Source organism: Dipodomys spectabilis, unplaced genomic scaffold (genome assembly GCF_019054845.1).
Source record: "Dipodomys spectabilis isolate Male_0828 unplaced genomic scaffold, ASM1905484v1 ptg000002l, whole genome shotgun sequence".
Lineage (NCBI taxonomy): Eukaryota > Metazoa > Chordata > Mammalia > Rodentia > Heteromyidae > Dipodomys > Dipodomys spectabilis.
Window position 1 is genome coordinate 27,605,913 of NW_024870679.1, and position 23,740 is coordinate 27,629,652.

The window sequence follows — 23,740 nt, forward strand, 5'->3', positions numbered from 1 at the left end:
CACTAAAGTCATCCATTTTCATTGCTATTCTGTTCATATTTTCTTGTGTGCTTTTCATCTTTTTGAACGCTTTACTGTGTTTCATGAGCTATACTATCTGACAGCACTAAAGAAATAGAAAAATCGCTTTTCTCACAAGGATCACATAGTATAATCAAATTTCTATGTAGAAACTAAAAGGACAGGTAGATCTAAAAGTTCTTACCTTCAGAAATCATTGTAAGGAACAGCCAGTATTCCTGGCAGTTTTAACAATAGTCCTGTGGGATAAAGCAAATACTGCCCCTTGAGTAGATAGTGGAAAGAAGAAATTTTTTCTTTAAATTTTTTCATTTTTGTTTTTAATGCTGAAAAAAAGCTATATTTAGAAGTAGCCAGCTGGACTCATTAGATCATCCCAGTTTTACAGGATCATTTGGCAACATTCAAAGCATCATAGTCAGAAGCAAGTCAAACCTGTCTTCTCATGATCAGAGTATTGAGCTTGGCCACATCCATGTCATAGGACTTCACAGCCTGTTTGCACTGGCTGTTCTTGGCTATGACATCCACAATGAAAAGATGTGTATTCATAGATACAGTGTCTTCTGTATTCATTGCAGACTTAATGGTCACAGAGAACTTCGTGGTGGCATAGTGGACCAGGTCTGATTTGCCCTGTGGCACTCTTTTGAGGACATTTAGGCTGCCTCTGGAGCCTCAATGTCTTGAGGTGATATGGCTGTGGATTCCTTTCAGCACTGCCTTGGCTTTCAGACAGACCTTTTGCTTTCATTTGGACTTTGAAAGGGACAGGAACCCTTTTCCTTGACTTATCCCATTTTGTTAGAAAGACCTCCTTTAGGTCTTTAAAAATACTTTTTGTTACTTGGCATGGTTTTAATTATGGGAAGAGCTGATAAATCTAGGTTATGATTCCATATGAAGAAAAGAGACAATTATTTTATTTTTACACACAATGTAAATTGAATCTATTTATATTTGTGAACAATACATTGTAATGACTGACCAGAGTAGAATATTTTTTTTTTTTAATCGATTGTTGGAGCTGAATTCTGGCCTGAGCACTGTCCCTCAGCTCTTCAGCTCAAGGCTAGCTCTCTACCACTTGAGCCACAGTGCCACTTCTGACCTTTTCTGTTCGTGTGGTACTGAGGAATCGAACCAAGGGCCTCATGCATGCAAGGCAAGCACTTTACCACTGAGCCAACTTCCCAGCCCCAGAACAAATGTTTTTTAATCCTAGATTTAATCCTAGATTACTTAGGAGTCAATTACCTGTCAATATTTAAAGTTGTAGAAATAGAAGTTCAAGATTTAATGACGTGAATAAAGCTCTGCATTTAGTGCTCGTAAAGCTGGTACTTGACTAAAACTCTTACGGGAACTTTAATATTTTAAAAGTAGAAATGTTCTCTGATATTTTTCCTATAAAATATATCTTATTTTTCAAGAAAAAATTCTGAAATAACTTATGCATAGATTATTTATATATGATTGTAAGGTAATTGTAAAAATCAAACAGTCCATAATTGTTTAACCACTATTAAAAAATATTGATAGTATTCTGGAAATTGCCTGTGAATAGTTCCATAGTTATACTTCACCCCTTTTATTCTTAGCCTCACCAGTTGCTGAGTGTGCTGAGGACCAAGCTTGAGCTTGAAATAAACAACTCTTTTGCCTATTACATTGGTCTCAGTCTCTGGGAGGTCTCTCGGGAGTCTTTTTTTTGAGGTCTGGTCGTGGGGCCTGAACTCATGGCCTGAACGCTGTCCCTCAGCTCTTCAGTTCAAGGCTTAGCACTCTACCACTTGAGCCACAGCGCCACTTCTGGCTTTTTTCTTTTTGCTTATGTGGTGCTGAGGAATTGAACCCAGGGCCTCATGCATGCAAGGCAAGCGCTCTACCACTGAGCCACCTTCCCAGCCCCACCCCTTTTATTCTTTTCAGAGCTAGCTACTAATCTTACTTTTTTTTTAAAAATTTTTTTTTATTGTAAAGATACTATACAGAGGGTTACAGTTACATAAGTGAGGTAATGAGTACACTTCCTCTTGAACATTGTTACCCCCTCCATTGTTTTCCCCCTACCATCCCCTCCCTCCCTCCCTTCCCCGAAGTTCTTTTTTTTTTTATTGTGATTAAGTGATTACATAATTTCCGGAATTTCACAGTATTGTGGAATAATGATGCTCATTTAAAGTCACAAGTTCATTCTAACTTTCCTGGAGCAAATTGTCTATCACAGTCTGTAACATATAACAGTGTTCACATGTTATATACCATATATGTGATCAGCAGCATGGGGATATTTAGTAGTGGTTCAACCAGATGAGTGGGAGTTCTTTGTTTCTTAAGTCCTGTTTTGTCGTATCACCTAACATTTTGGATTTAGCATCCACTTATCAGGGAGACCATGTACCGTTTGTCTCTTCGTTCTTGGCTTACCTCGCTCAACATGATTCCTTCTAGCTCCATCCATTTCCCTGCAAATGCCATTATTTTGTCATTTCTAATGGCTGCATAATATTCCATTGTGTATAGATACCACAATTTTTGGATCCATTCATCTGTGGTGGGGCATCTGGATTGTTTCCATATCCTAGCTATTGTGAACAGTGCTGCAATAAACATGGAGGTGCACGTGTCCTTGTATATTGGTTCCTGATGTTCAGGGTAGATGCCTAGAAGTGGTATGACTGGGTCGTAAGGGAGGTCAATCTTTAGCTGTCTAAGGACCCTCCAGACTGCTTTCCAAAGTGGTTGTATAAGTGTGCATTCCCACCAGCAGTGTAATAGAGTTCCTCTTTCTCCACATCCCCTCCAGCATTAGTCGTTGGCTGATTTGTGGATGTGGGCCATTCTGACTGGGGTAAGGTGGTATCTCAGGGTTGTCTTTATTTGCATTTCCTTCACCACCAGGGATGATGAACATTTCCTCATGTGTTTCTTTGCCATTTTTATTTCTTCATTTGAGAAGTCCCTCTTTAGTTCCCTTGCCCATTTAGTAATTGGTTTGTTAGGTTTGGGAGGGATTAGTTTCTTGAGTTCCCTGTATATACAGGATGTTAACCCCTTGTCTGATATATTGCTGGTAAATATTTTTTCCCAATTAGTTGGTTGTCTTTCTAGCTTGGTTGTGATAGATTTAGCTGTGCAGAAGCTTTTTATTTTAAGGTAGTCCCATTTGTTGAGTCTCTCTCCAACTTGTTGTGACCCTGGGACTCTGTTCAGGAAGTTCCTTCCTGTGCCTATTAGTTCAAGTGTCTCTCCTACTCTGTCCTGCAGTAGTTTCAGAGATTCAGGTTTAATGTTAAGGTCTTTAATCCATTTTGAGTTGATGTTGGTGCATGGTGATAGGCTGGGGTCCACTTTTAGTTTTCTGCATGTGGCTGCCCAGTTTTCCCAGCACCAGCGGTTGAAGAGGCTGTGTTTCTTCCATTGTATGTCTTTGGCTCCTTTGTCGAATATCAGCTGGCTGTAGGCCTGTGGATTTATATCTGGATCTTCTATTCTGTTCCATTGGTCTTCGGGTCTGTTTTTGTGCCAGTACCATGCTGTCTTTGTTGTTATAGCTCTGTAGTAGAGTTTGAAGTTCGGCATGGATAGCCCTCCCGTATTGTCTTTATCCCCTAGAATTGTTTTGGCTATTCTAGGTCTTTTGTTGTTCCATATGAATTGTTGGACTGTTTTCTGTATTTCAGTGATGTACGTCATTGGGATTTTAATAGGAATTGCATTGAATTTGTATATTAGTTTTGGAAGTATTACCATCTTTACTATATTAAGTCGGCCTATCCAGGAGCATGGGAGGTCTTTCCATTTCCTAGTGTCTTCTGCAATTTCTTTCTTTAACTTTTTATAGTTCTCATTAAATAGTTCTTTTACATTTTTGGTTAGGTTAATTCCTAAATATTTTTTGGGAGGTTATTGTGAATAGGGTTGCTCCCTTTATTTCCCTCTCTTCTTGTACATTGTCAGTGTACAGGAAGGCAACTGATTTTTGTGGGTTTATTTTGTATCCTGCTATTTTGCTGAAGTGATTTATGATTTCTAAGAGTTTGGGGATGGAGTTTTTGGGATCGTATAGTATCATGTCGTCTGCAAAAAGGGATAGTTTAACTTCTTCTTTCCCTATGGGGATCCCTTTAATGTCTTTTTCTTGCCTTATTGCCCTGGCTAAGGGTTCCAGGACTATATTGAAGAGGAGTGGAGACAGTGGGCATCCTTGCCTTGTTCCTGATTTTAGGAGAATTGGTTGTAGCTTTTCCCCATTAAGTATAATATTGGCTATTGGTGTGTCATAAATGGCTTTTATTGTTTTTAGAAATGTTCCTTCTATTCCTATTTTCTCCAGAGCTTTTAGCATGAATGAATGTTGAATTTTATCAAAGGCCTTTTCTGCATCTGTGGAGATAATCATGTGATTCTTGACCTTGGCTCTGTTGATATGTTGGATTACATTTATTGACTTATGTATGTTAAACCATCCCTGTGTCTCTGGGATGAAGCCTACCTGGTCATAGTGTATAATTTTTTTTATGTGTTTCTGGATTCTGTTAGCTAGAATCTTGTTAAGGATCTTTGCATCTGTGTTCATCAAGGAAATTGGCCTGTAATTCTCCTTTTTGGTTGGGTCTTTGCCTGGTTTGGGGATGAGTGTGATAATTGGCTTCGTAGAATGAGTTTGGGATAGCTCCCTCCTTCTCTGTTTCTCTGAAGAGCTTGAGGAGTATGGGTGTTAGTTCTTGTTTAAAGGTCTTATAGAATTCTGCTGTGAATCCATCTGGTCCTGGGCTTTTTTTTGTTGGAAGACTTTTGATAGCTCCCTGTATCTCGTTATAGGATATTGGCTTATTTAATTGGTTAACTTCTTCTTTGCTCAGTTTGGGCAACTTGTATTTCTCTAAAAATGCATCCATTTCTGCCAGATTTTCTTCCTTTAGAGAGTATAGATTTTGAAAGTAGTCTGTTAGAATTGTTTGGATATTGGGTACGTGTTGTGATGTTTCCGGTGGCATCCCTAATCCTATTAATATGGGTTTCCTCTCGTCTTTTTTTAATTAATCTAGCCAACGGGCCATCAATTTTGTTTATTTTTTCAAAGAACCAGCTTTTTGTTTGGTTTATTTTGGTTATGGTTTTCTGATTTTCTAATTGGTTAATCTCTGCTCTTAATTTGGTTATCTCGCTTCGTCTAGTAACTTTAGGCCCCATTTTTTCTTGTTTTTCTAGCTGTTTTAATTGCAACATGAGATTATTTACTTGGTCTGTCTCCATTCTCTTGATGTGGGCACTGAGGGCAATAAATTTGCCCCTCAGGACTGCTTTTGCTGTGTCCCACAAGTTTCTTTGTGAGGTGTTTTCATTTTCATTGAGTTGTAGGAAATGCTTTATTTCTTCTCTGATCTCTTCCGTTACCCAGGCATTGTTAAGGAGTGTGCTGTTCAATTTCCATGTATTAGAGAAATTTCTGTGGTATGCTTTGTTATTGAGAGCTAGCTTGATTCCACTGTAGTCAGATAGGATACAGGGGATTATGTCAATCCCTTCGTATTTGCTTAAGTTCCTTGCATGAACTATGATATGGTCTATTTTGGAGAAAGTTCCATGAGCTGCTGAGAAGAATGTGTACTGTTTTAGGGTGAAATACTTAATCTTACTTTTGAGAAAATTAATTTTTGCTATTTAAAAAAGTTTAGCCACCTGTATGTGTATCTGTAAGCAATAACATTTAGTTCCATATATTATTTTGTCATACATTGTAGCTGTGGTATTCACTTGTGTTGATATGAAATACTTGTAGTTTGTCCATGTATATTGTTGTGTAACTGATGTAATCTGTTGTGTAACCTGGGCTGTAGTTTAATCACTATGATTGGATAAGCATTTGATATTCTTGGGTTTAGAATCATTGTAAGGCTGCTGTGAACATGTGAGTCTTAATGTGTATATTTTCAAAAGCTTCTTGATGTATTGAACATCTGGTGTTGATGTATATGCTTTTTCAACCATCCCAGTTAATTTCAACCTAAGATGTCCTCTGGAAGAGTTCTTTTTTTGGGGGGGGGGGGGGCGGGGGGAAGAATTCTTTATTTATGATTCAGTTTTATTCCTAGGGCATAGCTATTCAAGATGTCAGCTCAATTCACACTGATTCCCAACTTTTAGCTGAATCATATGGAAGCTCAATTTTTAATTTTTTTTTTCCTAAAGGATACAATCCTTTTATTTCCTTGTCATTTGTGAGGCTTGAACTCTGGGCTTAGGTGCTGTCCCTGTGCTCTTCAGTTCAAGGCTAATGCTCTACCAGTCCAGCCACAGCGCCACTTCCGGTTTTCTAGTGGTTTATTAGAGATCAGAGTCTCATGGATTTTCCTGCCTGGCTGGCTGTGAACCTTGATCCTCAGATCTCAGCCTCCTGAGTAGCTAGGATTACAGGCGTGAGCCATGGCGCCCAGCAAGGATACAATCCTTTCATTATCCAAGCAAACAAAACCTCTAAAGCACATACGAATATCATTCCTTACAAATTATACCCCTAATACTCAAAATTTTAAAACTAATTTCAAATCATTTTTAAAATTTAAATTGTTATTTTAAACGTGATAATACAGAGGGATTACAGTTGCATGTCAGGTGATGAGTACATTTTTATTTTATTTATTTATTTTTGTTGGTCATGGGCTGCTTGAACTCTCTGGGCCTGGGTGCTGTCCCTCAGCGCTTCAGCTCAAGGCAAGTGCTCTACCACTTGAGCCACAGTGCCACTTCTGGTTTTGAGTGGTTTATTGGAGAAAAGAGACTCACGGATGGAAGTGGCATGGAAGTGGCGCTGTAGCTCAAGTGGTAGAGCACTAGCCTTGAGCTGAAGAGCTGAGGGACAGCACCCAGGCCCAGAGTTCGAGGCCCACAGCCGACCAAAAAAAAAAAAGAGTCTCACCGACTTTTGTGCCCTGGCTGGCTTTGAACCATGATCCTCAGATCTCAGCCTCCTGAGTAGCTAGGATTATAGGCATGAGCCACCAGCACCCAGGGAGTACATTTTTCTGTTGTTAAATTTAATCATATTGTAAATGTGTTGTACTGAGGGGTTACAGTTACATAAGTAAGGTAATGAGTACATTTTTTGTCAAACATTGTTACCCTGTCTCGTTTTTCTTCTACTTTCCCTCCTCCCCAACTCCTCCATCCTGAAGTTGTAAAGTTCATTTCCAACATACTGTCTTGTGAGTATTTAGTACATTTCTTTTTGAACAGTGTCACCCCTTCCCTCACTCTTCCAGTTTTTCTCTCCTGTTCCCACCTACAAGTTGAAAAATACACTGGGACATGATAAATTATACAGGTCTCAAGACATTCACACAGTGAGACTAAAGGAGAATATTCCTAGGACAGGATCACATAGCTTAATAGCTATGTGCATATGATCATATAAAATAATATATATCGAAATGAACTCTAAGAAATAGAAACAAGAGGCTTTTAAATTTTTTCTTTGTTTTCTTTACCTTTTGTTTATAAATTTATGTGTTTGGGGAAGGATAAAGAGGGGCACAAAGGGTGAACAAATACAGTGTTGATACTCACTAGATACTATGTTGAAAATTTTTAATTTTTTAAGGAGTCTCCAGAGTGATCTTTATGTACATTTCTACCAATAGTGAATAAAGGTTCATTTTGTCACTTATCCTTGCCAAAATTTATTGTGCTTTTTTCCTTCATGATGATCATTCTATTTTGTTTTAATTTTAGCAAGGATTTTAGCATATAGAATAAAATAGAGAGGAATGGGGAAAAGGAACAAACATTTTTTGCTCCTCCTGCAAGAAATGGTAGTAAAGGACTTGTCAGTAGGTTTCTTTCTTTCTTTCCCTCCCTCCCTCCTTCCCTCCTTTGTCTCAGTACTGGAGCTCAGTACTCAGGGCTGAGCACTGAGAAGCTTAGGTGCTTATTCATTCACTCAAGTCTGGTGACTTGAAGTGGAGCAACAGCTCCACTTCTGCCTTTTTGGTGGTTATTGAAGATGGAAAAGTCTTACAGACTTTCCTGCCTGTGTTGGCTTTGAATCTTGATCTTCACCTTTCAGCATACTTAGCAGCTAGGATTACAGGCATGAGCTACTGGTACTTGCTCATCTTTTGGCAGCTTGTTTCTTCATTTGCCCGTTTCTCTGACAGCTCATTTTGATTTTTATTGTACACCAGACATAATAACCAGTAATAAGGATGATTATCTGTACTCTAAAAAGTGTAAGAAATACATTTCTGTCTCTTTTTTCTGATCTTAGAGTAACATTCCAGGTTAATTTGAGTCAAAGAAACCATTGGGGGTAGTGTGTAAGTAACAATTATGGAGATAAAATTTAGAAGCTAAATAATAAGGTGGTTCAGTGTCCACAATGCTGACCTGAGTCTGCTGCATTTTCATGTTCATTCTTACCAAATGGATACCAAAGAAAGTGAAAGGTGGTCCCTAAGAATCTCCCATTGTCACCTTACTAGAACCCAGTAGGTCATTTAAGTCATTGGTTTATTGGAGATATTTTTGTGTGCTAGAAATTTAGAGTGCAATCATGTCTGCTTCTTGTGCAAGTGTGTGCTTTCCATTTGCCTGTTTATTGATTGAATTATTTGTTCTTTTAGTGTTAAGTTTTTGATTTCTTTATACATTTTGTTTATTAATCCCCTATCAGATGAATAGTTACCAAAGATACTGCCCCATTTTGTAGTCTTATCTCCTCACTCTGGTTATTGTTACTTGGCTATTTAAAAGCCTTTTAGTTTGATACAATCATAGTAGTTCTTGCTTATATTTCTTGTACTATTGGAATCCTACTTAAGGGTCGTTGCTTATGTCTATGTTTTGAAGTGTTTTTCCCTAGTAGTTTCAGTTTTAGGTATTATATTAAGGTCTTAGATTGTGTGTGTGAGAGAGAGTGTGTGAGCACTGAGGCTTGAACTCAGGACCTGGGTACTGTCCCTTAGCTCTTGTGCTCAAGGCTAGCTAGCACTCTACTATTTGAGCCACAGCTATGCTTCTGGCTTTTGGGTAGTTAATTGGAGATAAGAGTCTCAAGGCCTTTCCTGTCCATCTCAGTCTCTTGAGTAGCTAGATTACAGGTATGAGCCATTGGCGCATGGCTTTGATCTATTTTTTCTTGATTTTTGTACAAGGTGATGGAGATCTGCTTTTTGATCTAGATGTGGCTACCCATTTTTCCCAGAACCATTTGTTAAAGACTGTCTCTTTGCCAATGTATGCTTTTGGCATCTTTGGCAAAAATTGCCTGGCTGTTTCTGGTTGGGTTTGTTTCTTAGTACTCTATATTTTGTTTTGTGCTGATGCCAGGTTGTTTTTCTACTGTGGCTCTGAAGTATGTAAAGTCAGATATTACAGTGTATTACAAATAATTTTTTCCTCCTTAGGATTGCTTTGGCTATTCTGGGTAGTTTATGCTTCCATATGAATTTTAAGATCACTTTTCATATTTTTGTGATGTCACTGGAATTTTTATAAGGATTACATTAACTCTGTGGGATGCATTTGATAATAGAGCCATTTTTGTATTTTTTTGGGGGGGGGTCGGTTATGGGGCTTGAACTCAAGGCTTGGGTGCTATCCCTGAGCTTTTTCACTCAAGGCTAGCACTCTACCACTTTGAGCCACAGCACCACTTCTGGCATTTTTTTTTTTCCCACTTTGGTAGTTTAGTTGAGGTAAGAGTCTCTCAGACTTTCTCGTCTGGCCTGGTTTCAAACTGTGATCCTTAGATCTCAGCCTCCTGAGTAGCTAGTATAAGGTTCTCTCTTAGAAATGCCTTTACTGTGTCTGATAACCAAGACTTGAGGACACGAATAAGATATATTTTAAGCAGGAGAATGAGGAAGTGTTCTTAGAGAGAACATGTTGAAGTTACCTCATGGCTCTGACTCTCAAAAGCTGTATCTCACTTTTGATATTTCTGCTCGTTTGTTGGCTTCTTTGATGAACTTCTAAGATTCATTATCAGTTTGTACAAAACATCAGTTAATATTTGTTCATTCAGAAAGACTTATTAAACATCCATATACTAGAAAATGTATTACACATTGGCTAGGCAAAAAGGTGAATAAAATGAGTGTGTTTGACATTATAGGGTACATAGTATAGTAGGGGAAAAAAATGAGATGTTTGAAACCAAATAAGGAAACTGCCATGCTAATATTTTACTGCCATGCTAATATTTTAAGTATTTAAATAGTGTTTTAAAAGTGAATATATAGTGATTTTTTCTTAAAGCTTACAAAATATATTTGCGCATTCATGTATTTTTCATGCATTATTACACATATATTCATATGTGAAACATTACAGAGGCAAAACGATTGGAACTGAGAAACAGAATATGAAGGAGAATCAAAGTGTGTGTGTGTGTGTATATATATATATATATATATATATATATATATATATGCATTGTAGTGAGAATTCTAGGTAATGACAGTAATAGATTTGTGTAAGTGAAATTATGTTACTTTTGCAGTAAAGTAAAAAATACCTATGGCTTTTCTTTCTGTAAATTATTGGTACTTAAGAATTGAACATTTATATTAAGTGCTGAGGAACAGTGGTGAAATTTCTTCTTAGAAGAGTAAATCTCTAAAATAGAGAGGTATAATAGGGCAAATGAAAACCTTGAGGCCTAAGATCCCTTCCTAATTATGTGACATTGATCTCTGGGATTAGGCATGTGCCTAAGATCCTTTATTCCAGCACTACAGCTGAGGAGCTGAGTTTGGTGATCCTTTCTTACTGTGAAATTTTAGGATTTTAATTTTTTTTAAATTTAGCAGTTCTTAATAACTTTACTGCAAAATCAATTTTTTTTTCTAGCCTTGTTCAAGGTTCAAAAGTTAAAAACTTACGATGGGAAGAAGGCTTTGCTTTCTCTAACTGATGTTTTCTGACTAGGTACTTCGTAACTCAGGAAGACCTCATTTATTCCCAGTAATATGTTTTACTAAACTCTTTCAGGTAACTTTAAAAAGACTGTGTGACTTAATAATAGATCATGGCTTGAACTCAATTTTTATTTATTGTTGTTATGAAAAAAATTTAGTGAGATATTTTTCTTTGTCTCTGTAGTTATCAGAGACTGCTACAGACAATTGCTGTACTTGAGGCCCAGCGTTCTCAAGCAGTCCAAGACCTGGAAAGTTTAGGCAAGCATCAGAGAGAAGCACTAAAAAATCCCATTGGATTTGTGGAAAAACTCCAGAAGAAGGTACACATGTGATTATATATTTTTAAAAGATTTACTCAGATAATTGATAGTAATTTAAGAGAAATTTGTTTATTCTTATGACTATATGCTGTTTTTTAAAAACATTTAATTTTTCCCCTTGTACAATCATAACTACCACCTAACGCAGTGATATTTACTGAAATAATAACTACAGCTTTTTTTGGAAGTAGGATGGGGATTGAACCCAGTACTTCTGACTTGCTAAGCAAATGTTCCACCACTTGAGCCACTGTCTTAGTTCTTTTTCTTTTAGGTTGTTTTTCAGAATGTAATATGGTCTGATGCTAACTTTGCCTATTCTGGCCTTGAGCCATGATCCTCCTACCTCTGCCTCCCTAGTAGCTGTTAATCACAAGCTGGAACTCAACTTGGTTTTGCTTTTTACCCAAGGTAGCCTCAAAATCTCAGTCTTAGTGTTATCACCTTCCATGTAGCTGAAAGTACAGGTTTGTGCCAGAATGTAACTACCAGTTTTACTATTTGGATAGGGACTTTTTGTCCTATTCCTTTGCCATTTTCCGTTCCTGTCTAAGAGCATTTTCTCTTTTCTGCTTTTGAGGTTGGACATTGGGATTAGTAGAGCCAAAAATAAAAAGTGAAGTGTATCAGGACTTTTTAACTGCTTTGTTTTGAGTTACTTTTGCACATTAACTGGGAGGGAAAAAAAAGTTGAAAGATCCCTTTAAAGTACCAGTGGTTCACAACTATAATCCTAGATACTCAAGAGGCTGAGATCTGAGGATCATGATTCAAAGCCAACCTGGGCAAACAAATCCAAAAAACTCATTATCTCCAGTTAGCTAGCAAAAATCTGGAAGTGGAGCTGTGGCTCAACTGGTAGAGTGCCAGCCTTGATTGAAAAAGCTAAGTGAAAGTAGTACCTAGGCCTTGAGTTTAAGACGCAATGCATGTGCGCGCATGCACGCACACACACGTTTTAGGGTTATAACCAGGTCTATAAAAAGAATATAAAAGTTGCATTTAATTTTGAAGTGCTTTTTATTCGTGTGAAAAGTACTCATAATTTTCTGTTTCCCTTAAAGCAACTTTTTTTAAAGTGTAAAGTTGACCAGTGGTTTCAGGGAAGAGTTAGATAGGAAGAGTTTATCGAACAACTAACCCTTTAAAAGTGAAACAACTTTATGGTGATTTTGTGTGTGAGTGTGAATGTATGTGTGTATAAAGGTGGAGATAACCAGAGGCATAGTATTGTCAGCATTGTGTGGAAAAGAATAAAATTGAAACTATGAAAAAGAACTTAGTAGCTTTAAAAGAAAATTTATATGACAGTATCTTTCATGTGTTTTTTTTTTTTTGGGTCCGGTCGTGGGGCCTGAACTCTGGGCCTGGGCGCTGTCCCTCAGGTCTTCAGCTCAAGGCTAGCGCGCTCTACCACTTGAGCCACAGCGCCACTTCCGGCTTTTTTCTTTTTGCTTATGTGGTGCTGAGGAATCCAACCCAGGGCCTCAGGCATGCAAGGCAAGCGCTCCACCACTGAGCCATCTTCCCAGCCCTCTTTCATGTGTTAATAGCAGTATTTATTAATTAGTTAATCATTAGGCATTAATTTATTATTTGACTTTCTCTCATGTACTTGGTAAAATTTTTTCATGCTTTCAGAAAAGTTTAAATTTCATAATTGATAATAGGATTTGTATAGTGGCTTGTTAAACAGTTTTAAGGCTTTTAGAGATATGTTCTACCAATAGGACCCTCTAAAATATGTTTTATTGATTTTTGCCTTATTAAACAACTTCTTGTAAACAAAGCCATTGCAATTTGTTATGGCAATTTATAAACAGTCTCAGAGAAGAAAATATAAATAAGAAATGTATTATCCTTAATGTTTTGTGAGCTAGACATATTTGTATGCAGTAAAGTCTAAATGTCTTAGGTTTAATTTAGAATTTAATTTCTTTTTAATTTTAATTAAACAGATATGATATTGACTATTGTAATTGTTTTACAAAGATGAACAGAATTAGATCTAGTTACTTTAATAAACATGAAAATCTTACATTTCTTAAAGATTTTGTACTGGATTTAACTTAGAAGTTTGATTCTGAAGATTTAATTGTGCTGAAGTTGAAGCTCAAAGGTAGAGTAAGTCATAGTTTTAACTATGCTAATCATTGTTTTACAAATGAGTCATAAACATGAGGTACATTCTAAATCAGTTCAGCATGTCAAGTTCAAGTGTCAAAGGATGTTGATGTAGTGTAGAACTATAAATACATTTTGCCAAATTTAATTTTCCATTACCTATTATCCTTTAGCACTTAATGTTTATATTATCTTAGTTAACTTTATTGGATTCAATTAGTGAGTAGAAATGCTCATCTGGTAATCTTGAATTTGGTGCCATCTGAGACTCTAACTTTGTTCTTGTTTTGTTTTGTCTTTCTCCAGGCTGATATAGGGCTTCCATTTCCACAGAGAGTTGTTCAGTTGCCTGAGATTGTATGGGACCAATATACCAATAGCCTTGGGAACTTTGAAAGAGAATTTAAAAATCGTAAAAGACATACTAGAAGAGCTAAGTTAGTTTTTGATAAAGGTAAGAAATCACAGGATAACTTTTTAAAATATATATACTTTTTATTGTAAAGATACTGTACAGAGGGGTTACAGAGGGGTTACAGTTACCTGAGAAAGGTACTGAATCCATTTCCTATCAAGCATTGTTACCCCCTCCTTTGCTTTTCCCCATTATCCCTTTCCTCCCTACCTCTACCTCCCATGTAAAGTTTGTTTTCAACATAGTGTCTTGTACATCTTGTTACAATGGGCCATTCTATATCCTTATTTCGGCATTTTGTTATTTCCCTTTCCCTCCCCAAATTAGAAAACTATATATACAAGCTGCAGGACACTGGAATCAATACAGTGACATCAGGGGTTGTACCATGGGGGAAGAACGTATAAAGAAACAAGAAAACATCGCATAATATAAGTACATTAAAAAGAACAAGAAGGATTAAAAATCTCTTGTGTCCCTATCTTGGGGTTCGTTTTGCTTAGCATTAGGTTATATGGTCATATGTACATAGCTTTTGACCTTTTCTGCTTGTCCTAGACATATACTAGTTATTGCAGATAAAGGAAAATAGGATGAGATTTTAACCTGAAAATTATCTGGTTCTGTCTTGCTCTAATAATTCCGTATATTGTTCTGTTTTTAGTAGGTTTACCTGCTAGACCAAGAAGTCCTTTAGATCCTAAGAAGGATGGAGAGTCCATTTCATACTCTATGTTGCCTTTGAGTGATGGTCCAGAAGCCTCAAACAGTCGTCCTCAGGTAAGCAGTATGAAGTACTAGAGTAGTAAAGTTTGAACAGTCATGTGAACAAATGCAGTCATGCTATTTAGTATACACTATGTAGAAAATGAACTGTTTTAAATTGTGGGCAAGAATGGGAGAGGAAAAGCAAAGGAATGAGTGACATTGTCCAAAAAAAGAAATGTACTATTTTCTGACTTACGAAATGGTAACAAATCTGTACAAATCTTAATAATAGCAATAAAATCACATAAGGTTCCCTGTGAACTCTTCATTTACAGTCATTAACCTTCACTGTCAAATGAAGAGAAACCTGGCATTTAGTCAGATTTACCATATTATTTATGTTAAAGTCTCCAAGCAACATTTTCCTCTTACAGAAAGTATAATTAAAATTTCTTATGTGTGGTTATTTTAAATGGGTGTTACATGTACTGTACCTAGTACAATGTTTGACATAGTCCCATCATTTGTATGATACATATCAAAGAATAGTCTATGTTGTCAATTTGTAAATGACCTTATTATTTTATACTCAGATGATAAGGGGACGCCTGTGTGATGATACCAAACCTGAAACATTTAACCAGTTGTGGACTGTTGAAGAACAGGTAATGTTTCTAAATTATACAGATTTTTAAAAATTTGAATGTTATTAGAATCAGTATTATGATTCAAGTATGTATTGTTATATGTAAAACCTTTTAACTGTAAGTGTGAGAATTTTTAATTTTTCTTGTGTTGAGAAACAGCCAGTAAGGGAGTATTAGTACATTTTGACATATGGCCAGGATTGTTAGTGGATGAGTCTGAAATGCATTGTTCTCTTATCAGTATCAGTGCTATAGGTATAGTTCAGCAGTTTATAAATATCCAAGTTATTGTACATCTTTAGGACTACATGGAAATTTAGAAAATAGTATATAATATTAAATATTTGAATAGCATACTACACAAAAGGAAGGAAAAGACTTGTTATTCTAAACCCAGTGAATTTACACATTTTTGTTAAAACTGTAGGAGATTGCCTAATATATGTTAGCAAAATAAAATAGGAAGTAAAAGTCACTAAGATGTGTGAAATACTGGTTTACTTAGTTATTTTCTCTTGTACTTTCTTTTATTAAAAAAAATAGATAAACTTTTCTAAGGTCTTCTACAGGTATATTCTCTAATCTCATTTCCCTGTGAAATCTTACAAATCCTACTGTGAGGATTTGTAATTTCCAAAGTTGGGGAAGGATATTATACTTTGAAATGAAATGTGAATATATTTATTTAGAAATTCAGCATTTTAAATGGGCTTTTTCCCCCCTTCAATTTGGTTTTGGGTGTGGTTTAGAAAAAACTTGAACAGCTACTACTAAAGTACCCTCCTGAAGAAGTGGAATCCCGACGCTGGCAGAAGATTGCAGATGAACTGGGCAACAGGACAGCAAAGCAGGTGATGGGGCAGTGGCTGCAGCCCCTGGTTGTTACTTAATGAAGAATAGCATAGACAGCATGTGCGCACCTGCCAGATCATTGCTAACCATGATAGCGGGCTTAAAAACATAGCATCATGTATTTTCATGCTGACTTCAGAAGAATTTGAGATAATGTCCTACAAAATAAGTTTTAAGAAAGACAAGTGGCCTTGATATTTCTTGAATGCTGCTAGTTTATTAATTAGGTACTTTTTAGTTTGGCTATGTTGTGACATTGCTTTAGTGTCCCTTGATTGTTTTTTTAAAAATGTTACCTTGCAATTTCTTCCTACACAGTTCCTATCTATATTAGTAGATTCGTTTTTATGCTACAAGCATGAATATTCACAAGTTAAAAATATCCATTTAGCTTTAGAATCAAATTTAAGTTTATTTGGATTATTTTTACCTAGATTTTAAAATATAAGTATATTTGATGATCATTTAAAGTTACTTCTATATTTCTGATACTAGCATTCTTTAGATACCTGTGAACCTTTTAATTTTTAGGACTACTTAAGAATTGCATACCATTTCCTTACGTTAGCCTTGTCATGTTTCTTTAGGTTGCCAGTCGAGTACAGAAGTATTTTATAAAGCTAACGAAAGCTGGCATTCCAGTTCCTGGCAGAACACCAAATTTATATATTTACTCCAAAAAGGTAAAAAGAAAATGGATGAAAGCAAACTTTAAATTCATTAAAGTCAGAATCACTATATATTATACTATATAGTGTAGCAGAATTGCTATATACATACACTATGTGCAGATTTGTCAAACTAGCGTGGCTTATTTTTAAAGTACTATTCATGGTAAACATTTCATTATGTTGGGCATAAGCACAAGATAACACTTCATTATTGTAACTTAGAAAAATTTAGTGGCTTTGGCCCAGAGTTCAAGCCCTACAACTGATAAGAAAAAAAAAAAAAAGCAAAGAAAAATTTAGTGGACTTTAATAATTCATTATTTCCTCCCTCCCTCCCTCCCTCCCTCCCTCCCTCCCTCCCTCTCTCCCTCCCTCCGTCTCTCCCTTCCTGCCTTCCTCTGTCGTCCCCCGCGCCCCCCCCCAATCTGTCCTAAAAATGTTATTTTGAAATTTATTCCTACACAGTTCCTATTTAGATAGGAACTCCCTTTTTCCTTCCCTCCCCCTTCTTCCCACCCTTTTTGGTGTCTAGATGCTGTCCCTGAGCTTTTTTTACTTAAGGTCTATCACTTGAGCCACAGTGTAGCACCACTTCTGTCTTATTTATTATGTATTTATTAGTTTAGTGGAGATAAGAGCCTTACAGACATTTCTGATTGGGCTGGCTTTAAACCATGATCCTCAGATCTCAGCCTTCTGAGTAGCTAGAATTATAGGCATGAGCTATTGGCTGGACCCAGCTCATTATTTTATTGAGAGCAGTATGAATGAGTACTGTTTGTAAGATCTTTATATTGTGTCTATGTTAGGAAGGCCTTTGTGGGGTTAAAGATACTAAGATATTTCAGTATTTTATTTATTTATTTATTTATTTTTGGTCATGGGGCCAGAACTCTGGGCTTGGGTGCTGTCCCTCAGCTCTTCAGCTCAAGGCTAGCACTCTACCACTTGAGCTACAGCACCACTTCTGGGTTTTTCTTCTTATGAGGTGCTGAGGAATCAAACCCAGGGCCTCATGCATGCAAGGCAAGCACTCTACCACTGAGCCACCTTCCCAGCCCCTGCTTCAGTATTTTAAAAGTAAATTCAGAGATATGATGCAGTGGTCCATAGGTAAAAATGTTCATAGTTCATTGAAATTTAGGTAAAATGTTCAAGGTTAGGATAGTGATTCAAGATTAGGTGAAAATGTTTATAGTTTATTAAAGTTTAGGTTAAGTGCTCATTAGTTAAAGATTCAATGTAAAAATCTTCATTCAAGGTTAGTTAAAAATCTCAAAAACGGGGCTGGGAAGGTGGCTCAGTGGTAGAGCACTTGCCTTGCATGCATGAAGCCTGGGTTCAGTTCCTCAGCCCCACATAAGCAAAAAGAAAAAAGCCGGAAGTGGCACTGTGGCTCAAGTGGTAGAGCACTAGCCTTGAGCTGAAGAGCTGAGGGACAGTGCCCAGGCCCAGAGTTCAGGCCCCACGACCGGACCCCAAAATAAAAAAAAAAAAATCTCAAAGAACAAGGTAGGCATGATTGACCAAGCTTTGGGTATTGCTGCAAGCCTGCAGTTCCAACTATATAGTTAGGAGGCATAGGTAAAGATTACAGTCTGATGGGGGGGAGGGGGGAGGTAGGGAAGGGATGTGAAGGGTAAACAAAGGAGGATGCTGCAATGCTTGATAAGAAATGTACGCATTATCCTGCCCATGTAATTGTAACCCCTCTGTACAATATGTTCACAAAAAGAAAAAATTAAATTAAAAAAAAAAGATTACAGTCTGAGGCCAGCACAGATAAAAAACAAGAGACACCTCCTACTTAAAAAAAAATAACCAAAACAAAATGGTTGTGGTATGGCTCAAATGGTAGAGCTCTTCTTAGTGCCATGTAGTACCTTCTTAAGAAGTTCAAGAAATTGCTATTTTGTAGCTATGTCCCATAGATAAAATAATAGAAATATTTATTGACATCTTATTTTGTCCTCACTGTAGCCCCGAATTTTAAGTAGCAGTAACACATTTGCTTTACTGATGATAATATTAATAGGTAACTACTGGATCCTTTTTAATATATAAGGAAACTAGGCTGAGATAAGATGAATAAGTTAAGTTGTTTAGTCATATGTAAATCTGTGAACCATTGAGTCTCTAAATCTGATGAAAACTTTTTTCACTCTGCTCTGCAGACTTCCATAGTGAATGCTCATCTCTTTCCAATATGGAATACTTCATAACTTATAGTCAATTTTTTGTTGTAACTGGAAAAGTAACACACCTGATTAGTTTTTAATTTCCTTAATAAATCACTCTGATACTGCCCCCTCTCATCACTCATCCTTCACATAAAGAGAAACAAAGATCTAATATTGTTACTTTTCCTGATGGAAGCTAAGTATATTTCATTGCCTATGGTCTGGGAAGGTGGCTCAGTGGTAGAGCGCTTGCCTTGCATGCCTCAGGCCCTGGGTTTGATTCCTCAGCACCACATAAGCAAAAACAAAAAAGCCGGAAGTGGTGTTGTGGCTCAAGTGGTAGAGCACTAGCTGTGAGCTGAAGAGCTGAGGGACAGCGCCCAGGCAGTTCAGGCCCCACAACTGGACCCCCCCCCCCCCCCCAAAAAAAAAAAAGAAAGAAAATTGTGCATGTGTGTGCCCGTGCACATGTATGTGTGTCAGTCCTGGGGCTTGAGCTCAGAGCCTGGGCTCTGACCCTGAGTTTTTTTTTTGCTGAAAAAACTCAACCACTTTCCCAGCTCCACTTCCAGCTGTTTTTGGTAGTTAACTGGAGCTAAAAGTCTCAGGAACTCTCTTGCCTGGACTGGCTTGGAACTGTGATTCTCAGATCTCAGTTTCCTGAGTAGCTAGGAATACAGGTGTGAACAGCTGGCTTTGAAATTTGATTTAATTTGCCAATTGTTTTTGAATATTTTGAATTTTCTCCCCAAATGTAGCAGTTACCTTTATTAAATATATTGAATTCAGATAACTTTCTATAGCTTTGGAACACTAGACCTTTCATAGCCAAATCAACATAGGAGCTGTGATTTTGTGGTTTATAAGTATGTTTTGTGTTGTACTTTATGCTTTCAACAGCTAAAACTAGATGATGATGATAAAAGGAACACTACAGAAACCTATATGTATTCCTTTCTTTGAGAGTATTTTATTTTAAGTTAATAGACATTTTGGTTGTGAAGATCTAGAACAACCCTAGTAACAGTGTCTCGTGGTATAATCAGAGATTGAGTTTTTCTTTTGTGTGTGTGTTAGCATTGGTACTTGAATTTATGATTTAGTGTTCTCACTTGGCTTTTTCTCTCAAAGATAGCACTGTGCCACACCTTTAGTCTGGCATTTTGCTTGACTTAATTGTAAATAATCTTTCAGACTTTTCTGCTGGCTTTGAACCAATATCCTCAGATTTTAGTCTCCTGAATACCTGGGATTAGAGGACAGAACCACCAGTGTCCAGCTAGAGATTAAATTTAAAAATGGGTGAAATGATTCTCTGTGAAACTGAGGTTATTTGTTGTATCCATGCTGTTAATCATGAGAGGCAGTCTACAGTGGGTGAGAATGAGGGCTTTGGCACCACAGAGGCCTTATTTGTCATTCTGGTTCTATCATCCTACATATGATACATTGAGCAAGAAATTTAACTTTTGAGTCTCAGTTTTTTTTTTCCTTTATATTGAATGTAGTATTATAGGACTGTTGTAAAATTAAATGACATTGGTATGAAATAAGCAATCAGTGTTAGGGAATCATTTTCAGGTGTCCATCATGTTATGGAATATTTCATTTACTGGTTAGTTGTAGATCTGGTTTCGTCACTTTACCATACCTTATACCTCTGCAATTTTCAGGTATCCATAATGTTATGGAATATTTCTTTTACTGATTAGTTGTATATCGGATTTTGTTACTTTATCATACCTCTGTGATCTTCAAGAAGGGAATTATTTTCAGGTATTCATTATGTTAGGGAAAATTTCTTTTACTGGTTAGTTGTAAATCTCGTTAGGTCACTTTATCATACCTCTGTGATCTTCAAGGATTCACTGAGGCCAGCATTTGAAACAAAAATGAGAAAAGCTAGATTCTGAGTATGTGGTCCAGTGTTCTGTTGTTGAGCTAGTTCCCCTACATTTTTTGGAGTGTGTGTGTGTGTGTGTGCGTGTGCGTGTGCATGTGCACGTGCATGCGCGTGTGCACGTGCTGGTCCTAGAGCTTGAACTCAGGGCTTTGGTGTTGTCCCAGAGTTTTTTCTCAAGGCTAGTGCTGTACTATTGGAGCTACAGTTTGACTTCTGTTTTTTTTTTTTCTCAGGTGGGGAGTGGGGATGGTTAATTGGAAAGAAAAGAAAAAACGAGTATATTGAAAGGTAGAAGTGAAACCCTTCTGTTAGATATGATAACAGTAACATTTAGTTGATTCTTTTAATGATTTTTCACTATTACAATAAAAAATTTGTTTTCTTATTTAGTCTTCAACAAGCAGACGTCAGCACCCCCTTAATAAGCATCTTTTTAAACCTTCCACTTTTATGACTTCACATGAACCACCAGTATATATGGATGAAGATGATGACCGATCCTGTTTTCATAGCCACATGAGCACTTCTATTGAAGAAGCCTCGGTAAGTTACTTGTTTAGCTTTTTTTTTTTTTTAGAGGGGCCAGACCTGGGGCTTGAACTCAGGGCCTGGGCATTGTCCCTGAGCTTTTGTGCTCAAGACTAGCACTCTCCCACTTGAGCCACAGCTATACTTCTGGGATTTTGGTGCTTAATTGGAGGGTCTCATGGACTATCCAGTCCAGGCTGGCTTCCAATCATAATCCTCAGATCTCAGCTTTTTTTTTTTTTTGGGTCCGGTCATGGGGCTTGAACTCTGGGCCTGGGCGCTGTCCCTCAGCTCCTCAGCTCAAGGCTAGCACTCTGCCACTTGAGCCACAGCGCCACTTCCACTTGTTTAGTTCTTACATGGTTCAAAGTATCAAATGAAAGTGTTAGGATATTTTGATTATTTTTACTCATCAGAAAATGTCTTGTTCTTCTTGCAACGACAAGTCAAATTTAAAGTTTTGCTTTTGTTTTTAAGAGAACTTAAAAAAAATTTTTTTTTTTTTGGGGTAGTAATACTGGGGTTTGGACTCAGGGCCTCGCGCAAGTAGGTAGAACAGGACAATGACACTGCTCCCAACACTCAGCTTCAGTGATTGTCCTCTTGTAGCAGTCTAGATTTTTTTCCTCCCCATCTGATGCCACCCCAGGTTATTTTGGATGAGTTCCCAGACATCGTGCAACAATGGCTTTTTCTTTAAATAATGAAATATAACTTATATATTTATATCTGAAAAAAGCCAACAAAAATTATCCTCTTTATTTTTCCTCTCTGTTTTTGTTGAACTGGATGGTTCGTCTTGTAGAATTTGCCACAGTGTGGATTTGATTTATTGCATCTGTTTTGTGTAATCTTTGTTCTCTGAATTTCTTGCTAGTAGGTCTAGTGCATTGATCAGATTCAGATGTATTTTTATTTGGTAAGTGGGGTAATACTCATGTATCTTATCTGTCTGGTTATCTCTAAGTTACTAGCCAATGAGCATTGTCTAGATCCATTGATTCATTAAATGTTAGAAAATGACACTTCTTAAATTCTCTCATTTGGTGGAATATTCTATTTAATACCCCCATCCCATTCCTTACCATCAGTTACAATTTGGTTACACTAGGGTTCATCTAGAAAATGTAAGATATAGCCTGGTGCCGGTGGCTCAGACCTGTATACCTAGCTACTCAGGAGGCTGAGATCTGAAGATCATGGTTCAAAGCCAGCCCAGGCAGGAAAGTTAGTGAGACTCTTATCTCCAATAAAAAAACCACTAGAAAATCGGAAGTGGCCCTGTGGCTCAAGTGGTAGAGCGCTCGCCTTGAGCTGAAAAGCACAGGGACAGTACCCAGGCCCAGAGTTTAAGCCCCACGACTGACCAAAAAAAAAAAAGAAAAACAAAATGCAAAATACTTGCCTGATTTTACCTTCAGACAGTGGGTTTGTTTTCTTGTAACCTGTATAGATTACCTGTATATATAAATTTTATTTTTATTCTTTTAAATTATTTTTTTACTATTTGGCTTTTTTTTTTTTAGAATATATTTAACTGTTTTAGCTCATTGATGTTGTCATTGTGTTTAGTTTAGCTTATCTTTGCTCAGTTGTAGCTCATCTAAGTTGGCTATAATTCAACCTCTTACTATAAGACTGGTAATGTTTGATAGTCAACTAGGGTTTGAACTCAGGGCCATGTGCTCTGCCTTAGCTTCTGTTCTCAACGATGGTGCGCTACCACATGAACCACACCTGTGCTTGATGATTATCTGGAGATGAATTTCTTGGATTATTTGCCTAGACTAGCTTCAGAACCTGTATCCTCAGAACTCAGCCTCCTAAGTAGCTAGCATTATAAGTGTGAGCCACTGGCTCCTTGGTATAGCTTTCTTATTATCTGTATTAATGAGGAAAATACAAGCATATCATGTATTTTTCTTGCTTCAGAACTACAGTTAGTCTTTTTATTAAGAAATGATATTTAGAGACTGTATTCTGAATAGCTTGTTTCTAGGTCTTGACAATTATTTCTTAGGCCTATTTCATGGACAAGATGAAAAATCTGGTATTTTTGTTAAAGCATAAAAAGCAATAAAAAATCATACATTCTTCTTACTTCACATTTAACCTAAGGACTGTAGAGGTTTTACTCTCCCTCACTGATCTTAAATATGCATTTTCTTTTTCCCAACTGCAAATCCCATTTGTCAGTAACATCCAACATAGAGCTCACTGTCCTTATATGGTAGTAGTAGTAGTACCACTATCAACAAGATTGTTATTAAATAGAGTCTGGTAGTTATGAACAAATTATGATATTTATGCTTATAAAATTTTAGTTGTGGGGCTAGGCAGGTAGCTCAGTGGTAGAGTGCTTGCTTTGCATGCAGGAGGCCCAGGGTTCAATTCCTCAGTATCACATAAGCAGAAAAAGCTGGAAGTGCCACTGTAGCTCAAA

The 23,740-nt window shown here is 37.0% G+C and overlaps 2 protein-coding genes across 6 annotated transcripts in view; one reads left to right on the forward strand and one right to left on the reverse strand.

Annotated features, from left to right (window-relative positions):
• Zzz3 (zinc finger ZZ-type containing 3) overlaps positions 1–23,740 on the forward strand; it is an 81,848-nt gene that overhangs the window by 46,474 nt on the left and 11,634 nt on the right. For 4 of the 5 annotated variants that reach the window (XM_042685302.1, XM_042685321.1, XM_042685326.1 and 1 more), the window contains 7 exons: positions 11,131–11,269; positions 13,700–13,847; positions 14,473–14,588; positions 15,110–15,181; positions 15,913–16,014; positions 16,603–16,698; positions 21,160–21,312. In XM_042685302.1, coding sequence (XP_042541236.1) covers positions 11,131–11,269; positions 13,700–13,847; positions 14,473–14,588; positions 15,110–15,181; positions 15,913–16,014; positions 16,603–16,698; positions 21,160–21,312 — 826 coding nt within the window. The remainder of the gene's footprint in view (positions 1–11,130; positions 11,270–13,699; positions 13,848–14,472; positions 14,589–15,109; positions 15,182–15,912; positions 16,015–16,602; positions 16,699–21,159; positions 21,313–23,740) is intronic. The other variant, XM_042685309.1, reaches the window with a different exon arrangement.
• Positions 23,383–23,740, reverse strand: part of Ak5 (adenylate kinase 5) — a 265,916-nt gene continuing 265,558 nt past the window's right edge. The window contains exon 15 of the mRNA XM_042685351.1: positions 23,383–23,393. The gene's annotated coding sequence lies outside the window, so the exon portion shown is untranslated. The remainder of the gene's footprint in view (positions 23,394–23,740) is intronic.